We start from the raw sequence: 6,791 nt of genomic DNA, 5'->3' as shown, positions 1-6,791 counted from the left end.
TCTACTCAAAAATCTAATCCTCCTAGGTTACAATGCTTGATAAGAAATGTACTCATTATCTTGCCCATGTAATTGTAACCCCTCTGTACAGTATTTTCACAATAAAATAATAAAAATTAAAAAACAACATTGAGATACCACCTCACCCCAGTTAGAATGGCAAAAATCAAGAACTCCAATTAAAACAGATGCTGGAAGAGATGTGGACAGAAGGGAACCTTACTTCATTGTTGGTGCGAGTGTAAACTTGTTCAACCACTTGTTCAAGTAGTATGGAAGTTCCTCAAAAGACTCCACATAGAGCTCCCTTATGACCCAGCAATCCAACTTTGGGGCATTTACCCAAATGATCACAAACAAGACCATACTAAAGTTACCAGCATGACTATGTTTATTGCAGCATTATTTACCATAGGTAAGATATGGAACCAACCCGGATGCCCCTCAGTAGATGAATGGATCAAGAAAATGTGGTATATATACACAATGCAATTCTATACCTCCATCAGAAAGAATGACATTGCCCCCTATTTGTTGGAAAATGGAAAGACTTGGAAAAAATTATATTAAGTGAAGTAGGCCAGGCCCAAAGAAACATAGGTCCCATGGTTTCCCTTATTTGCAATAACTACTATATGTCTGAGACAAGCAAAAATGGTCAGATAAGTTGATGTTAGGTGTAATGAACTCCAAGATAAGTATTCAAATGTTTTTTTTCTTTCATGTGATTGTTTCTAACATATGTATGTCCTTCCCCCATAGTATAACCCCTGCTTTCACTGTATATGATATTGTTATAATTTGTGGGGGGAAAGGGAAAAAACAAATCATTTAAATAGGGATACAGGTGGACCCATTGTAACAATGAGATGTACAAGTTGTTAGTGTAAAAACAAACTTTACAACTTTGGCAGGTGGGGGAATGTGGGAAGGGGGAGATGGGAAGGGATGGTAAGGGGAAAAAAAGGAGGAGGCAACAAAGCTTGATAAGAAATGTACTCATTATTTTGCCCATGTAATTGTAACCCCTCTATATGGTATTTTCACAATAAAAATTATATAAAAATTCAAAATTCACAATTAAGTATGGGATAACATTTCATCATTATTAATACACTGTCATTATTAAGAAATATTCAGCATAGTTATTAACTTTATTTTTCTAAAATACTTACAGGTTTAGACAAGTTGAAAGCCTTCATCTGGACCTTCTGAGTCAGAATTCAATTCTAGCCAGAGATGATTAGAAGTACTGCTAAGGGTCAGTCCTCTCATAGATGCGCCAGTAAAAGCCCCTAGTAAATGTGTTGTCTTATCTTTTCCATCATATATCTGCAAGATATATTTATAATCAAATTGTAAATATTCCTATCATAGTCAATACAGACCAATGTGTTCATATCCATTAGGAAGAGAAAATTATTAAATTGTTCCTAATGAATCATGTCAGCACATACTATTCACAATTAAATTTATTTGTTTTACAAATATCAAGTTAATCAAGAATTCATTTGGATATTTTTTAAATTATTAAAATTTTTAAAATTTTATTATTTTATTTAAATTATTAAACATTTTTAAGCTTATTAGATTCTAAAATACACTTCATTTAGGTTATAAAACTTTGTTATTGTGTCAACAATAATTTTATGGAAGACAACTTAAGACTTAGAGTACCTATATTAATATTGGTTTCCAAGAATGGTTGATCAGTTCTCTGCAGCTTCCTCAGATCAGATAATTTGGGCCTTATGGGGTAATTTTACCCTTGTCACCTCTGCTCCATCCTGCAAATGAAGCTCAGAAGCAGCCAAAATTTTATTTACAAAACAATTTTGAAGAAGCACAGTGTCAAATGCCTATAGTTCCAGCTAATTAGGAGGATGATCAAAAAGGATTCCTTGAATACAGATCAAGATCAAGATGACAATCAAGATCAAGATGATGATCAAGATCAGCCTCAAATCAGAATCAAATCAGTCTAAGAAATATCATCTCTGATTTTAAGAAGTCATAGCATATTATTTCAACTAATAATAAATATGCAATATTCATTATTAAAAAAATCTAATTCTACTAATCTCAGGCTCCTCAGAAGGTAGGATGCTACACATGAGCCTCTGATTCCAGATCCTCAACCACGCCTTATATATGTGGGAAACTTGCTAGTCATAGTTTTAGTCACAAAACTATTTTTTGTCTATTTTGAGGCTTGACCTCAGGGCCTGGGCATTGTCTGTCAGTTCTTTCACTCAAGCACTCTACCACATTGAGCCACAGTGCCACTTCCAGTTTTCTGTGATTAATTGGATATAAGTGTCTCAGATTTTCCTGTCTGGGCTGGCTGTGAACTGCAATCATCAGCTCTCAGCAGCTGGTACCAAGCTTAGTCTGAAATTCTTAGGAGGGATTTAGACTCCGAGAGGTTTGGTAAGAGCAGTGTTTAGAAGGTAAGCAGGGGAAATCCTACTATCAAGTGCAAAGGAGTTATCCCAATGTCGCCCCAACATTCGACCCCACCCCCAGCCTCCTCTTCAGAATCCTATGACCATGGAGACAGATTTGAACAATAAGTTGGAGATAAGAGGCAGTATGTCTGAGCTGGATTCAGGAGAGAGGAGAAGTTAATTGGCCAAAGCTCAGATTTAGGTATAGAATCATAAAATAAGCAAACACCATCACTCATTTGACACTCTCAGTCCTGAACCCTGGGGAGTGTCAAAACACTGGAGAACTCCCCCACCATTTATGCACATTAACCCTTACCAGTCCACCTAACCTTAAGTTTTCTCTCAGCTACTGTGAAAATAACAGCCTTAGTCTAGGGTCCTAGGATATAAGAGGTCTTTGGATAACTGAAGGGACACAGAGAAAACTTCAATCTACTTTTGGGTCCCCTAAAGTCTATATTCACACTTTCTCTCAGCTATGCTTCTGAGGGCCTCTATGATGGTGAAGTATCTACCTGTTCTTCACTTGCCCCTACCACATGGGACACTGAGGAAATCTTTGTTTGAAGACATTGGTGTGCAGAGGGCAGGACTCTGTAGGGCCTATGTGAGCGGTTAACACACTCCTGGTGGACATGCATCTGGGACAACCACTTCCACCATGGAATGATAAAGGAAATGAGAGCCTTGGCTGGTCAGGGTCAAGACTGTTAAGGAAAGGACCTTAGACTCCAGGTTAAGGGAGACACAGAGCAAGTGTGCCCCTGCGGTCAGTCCAGGGAGGCCCTGTGATTTGTCACCAGGATAGTGATGTCATACTTAGCTTTCTAGGTCATAAAGAGGTAGGGGTTAGGTAGACAGACAAATCCTGAGTTTCATACCCTGAGGGACCAGATGCTGACCGAAGTCTCAGGGTGAAGACTCAGGAGCAACTGGGATTCCCCTAGACACAATAAGACCTACTCATGCAGTGACCCTGTGGAAGCCTCACATCAGGTGATCGAACAACTGAATCTACTTCTCAATCTAAGGGACAAGGTAAGTCCTGTAGAGAGTCAAGGTGAGATGTCAGGTAACACCAAGGAGGGGAAACTTGCCCTTATTTTCAGAGTGAGTCCTGATCTTTCTCCAACTCTGTGGGAGGTGGCTGGTATCATGAGAGGTGTGGGACTTCTGCCTGGATTACGGGGGAGGACTTAGGTAGGAATGCAGGGATATTGCAGGTCGGATCAGAGGTAGACCTCCACTCTCTCGTCACCCTGGGGAGGCCCAGTACAGAATACCTAGATCCAGGGCACCTTCAATTTAGCCTCTTAGACTCATTTCCAGAGGAGTGGAACTTGGTCTGCAGAATATGTCCTCTGACTAGTAGATGCTTTATAGAAGACCAACAGATCCTATTCTAGTTTTAAGGAAACTTCTTACATTGTAAGCCTATGGTGGCTCCAGACAGAACTGTGGAGAAGAAATGGTACTAGTGGTTTCTCATGATGGGCAGAATAAGGAAAATGATAGTCTTGGCTTGCAAGATGGACCTGGAGATTAACAGAGGGCAAAGGCCCAGGCTGTGTGAAGAGTAATCATGAATACCTTGAGGGACCCCACACAAAAGAAAAGCCCTGGATCCTGCTTCCTCCATCAGCCTTGGGGAAATCTCTGCTTGGGTGTACACATGAACTGTTTATATACTTCTGTCTCCCAGGAACCAAGAATCTGAGGCCCAGGACTGAGCGAATTCAACTGAACAATGTGGTCAGCAAGAGGGAGTTTCAAGAATCAATCTGGAGTTAAGGTGAGGACAGGTATAACCAACAGAGGACTCCAATACCATGCTTCCTTCCTTTAACTATGAGGAAACTCAGACATCATATGTGCATTCATCTCCCCTTCAGTCTTTAGGATTTCTCATAGAAATATATTTTTGGCTTTGGGATTGTGGCCTTAGGTGCTCAGAGGGAAAGTTCCCCACCTGGCATTTAACAAGGAGAACACTGAGCCAGTCCTCCACCCATATGGTCCAGAGTGTTTATGGTTACCTTTGTTTGTGTCACCAGTCACATGTGATGATCCTTTATTGCCTTTTGCTCCATTATAAGAACATGGACACCAGTTTAGACATCTCCAGGGGAAAGTTGGAGATGTAGAATGAGTTCAGTAGAGGCTGCCTATATTGTACTCACTGTTAAGCCAGGAAGCCCCATGTTGTCCTTGCATGTTGTGGTCCAAGGGAGAGAGAGGTCTGACTTACTGCCTGCTGTACATACTCCAGGGACCAGGAGGTAAAAATCTTGGCCTGAAGTAGTGCCATTGTAACCTAGCAGAAAATTCTCTGGTAGGGTTAGAATTTAAGATTGAGGTGCATATGATGAAATGGTATCATATGCCCCATCCATTTACCCCCCAACACACGACTCCACATCACTCAGCACTACACACCCCACCAGCACCCCCAGAGACTCAGACTCACTCAGCACCTTATGCCTAGTTGAGGCTTCAGGCAACACACACAAGAGGGGGACAGGAAGTTATGTGTCCCTAGAGCACCAAAGAGAGGACCAGGAGGAAGTCCTAAGGAAGCTGCCAAGAGGAACATTGTCAGCTGAAACTGCTTTCTCTCTCACAGGTGTAGGAGTCATCACTGAGCTGTTCTCCTCCCTTATTTGTTATTCACAAGGAAAGCCATGAAACCTTACACTCAGAAGACACATGCTTCTGAGCTTGAGAGAGACCCTCAGGCACAAAGTCAGGCAGTAGGCCTGGTGGGTGAGCCAGTGCCTCAGACTGTGGAGGCTTCTAATTCACTGATACCCTTTGCCCAAAGGGACATGTCAGCAGGTCTCCAGGGTGAGGTAGTTAGGGAGACTAATGAAGAAGAGCAGAGATCCAGTGATCAGGCAAGGGAAGAACTGCCCCAGCACAATGAGAAGATCCTGCATTCGGTCCTACGCAAAGAGGCAACATCATTGATACCATTTCTGCTATCTAAGTATTGGTCAAGCCAGACAGTTTCTCACATTGATATGCTGAGTCACGTCAGGAGAGGTCACAGGCGTTACTTCCCTCAGATCTTTGAAAAAGCTTCCGTATTGATGCAACTCCTGTTTGGCCTTGATATAAGAGAAGTAGATCCTATTCTCCACATATATGTGCTATATGTAGCAGCTGGGATCACTTACAATGGTATACTTAGCGATGTGCGGGGTTTGCCCAAGTCAGGCATGCTGATAATCGTCCTCTGTATCATCTTTATGGAAGGCAATCGTGCCACTGAGGATGACATCTGGCATGTGCTTAGTAACATGGAAGTGTATCCTGACAGAGAACACTTCATTTATGGAAACCCTAGGAAACTGCTTATGGAAGATTTTGTATGGGAGCAATACCTAGAATATCAGCAGGTTCCCGGCAGTGATCCCATCATCTATGAGTTTACCTGGGGCCCAAGAGCTTATGCAGAAACTACAAAAATGAAAATCTTGGAACACTGGGCCAAATTCAGCAAAGTTGACCCTAGGTCCTTTGAATTTCTGTATGAAGAAGCTTTACAAGAAGAACAGGGAGCAAGTGGCCATGCTATTGCTTCTTCAATAGAAGAGTGACTCGTGCCAATTTTAAGAACACTTAGGAAATCAGTTCCACATTAATATCCTAGTGGAATAGCCATTTCCTGGTTATGGTCAAAATTTCCAGCAGTGAAATAAATAACAATACAGAGAGTTCACTGTTAACACTTGTGTCACCCATTTTCTTTGTAACATCAAAAAATATATTGTCTTGATTTGGGTTGGCTGTGTGTGTGATACAGGAAATTATATCTTAAAGGTAATTCACACCACTCAATGACCAATGTCTTCTGCAAACCTTTATTTTAGCATCTGTTCTTGGTAATATTTTTAGCACACAATATTGTAGGGTTTTAGGCAATAGCCTTACCAAGAAAATTTAGATGGAAATGAACTGCAGTTAATGGAAATAAGAGGTTTTTTTCTTTGCGTCTGATTTGTTTCCTTTTGTTTTGTTTGTTCATCTATCTTTGAGAGGGTGAGTGGTGGGCACAATAAAGCCTGGGGAAAAGGGTGGAAAAAAGAAGCCATGAAACTCACTAGATTCTATTTTGATTGAACGTAAAATTGTATGTGGGGGCAAGAGGGAAAAACTGGGAGAGGGAAGGGGTGATATTTTCCTAAAGGAAAGGTACTCTCTTTATCTGACATATAACTTTAACCCCTCTGTACATCACCTTAACAATAACAATAAAAATACATCAAAAAGAAGTTATGCTGGGTGACATTCGCTCATGCTTTTAATCCTACTCAGGAGGCTGAGCTATGAGGACAGAGA

The 6,791-nt window shown here is 41.0% G+C and overlaps 1 protein-coding gene across 1 annotated transcript; it reads left to right on the top strand.

Moving 5' to 3' along the window:
• Nucleotides 1-3,308: 3,308 nt before the first annotated feature.
• LOC138839677 (melanoma-associated antigen 10-like) lies at nt 3,309-6,178 on the top strand. Its single transcript, XM_070039253.1, has 3 exons — nt 3,309-3,488; nt 4,153-4,242; nt 5,074-6,178. The coding sequence occupies exon 3, from the start codon at nt 5,132-5,134 to the stop codon at nt 6,047-6,049; it is 918 nt and encodes a 305-aa protein (XP_069895354.1). The 5' UTR covers nt 3,309-3,488; nt 4,153-4,242; nt 5,074-5,131; the 3' UTR covers nt 6,050-6,178.
• The last annotated feature ends 613 nt before the right edge of the window (nt 6,179-6,791 follow it).

Source organism: Dipodomys merriami, unplaced genomic scaffold, assembly GCF_024711535.1.
Source record: "Dipodomys merriami isolate MVZ:Mamm:240054 unplaced genomic scaffold, mDipMer1.0.p SCAF_3, whole genome shotgun sequence".
In the NCBI taxonomy this organism is placed as follows: domain Eukaryota; kingdom Metazoa; phylum Chordata; class Mammalia; order Rodentia; family Heteromyidae; genus Dipodomys; species Dipodomys merriami.
The sequence above is the reverse complement of the archived record's forward strand: the minus strand, read 5'-3'. Positions and strand labels throughout refer to the sequence as shown.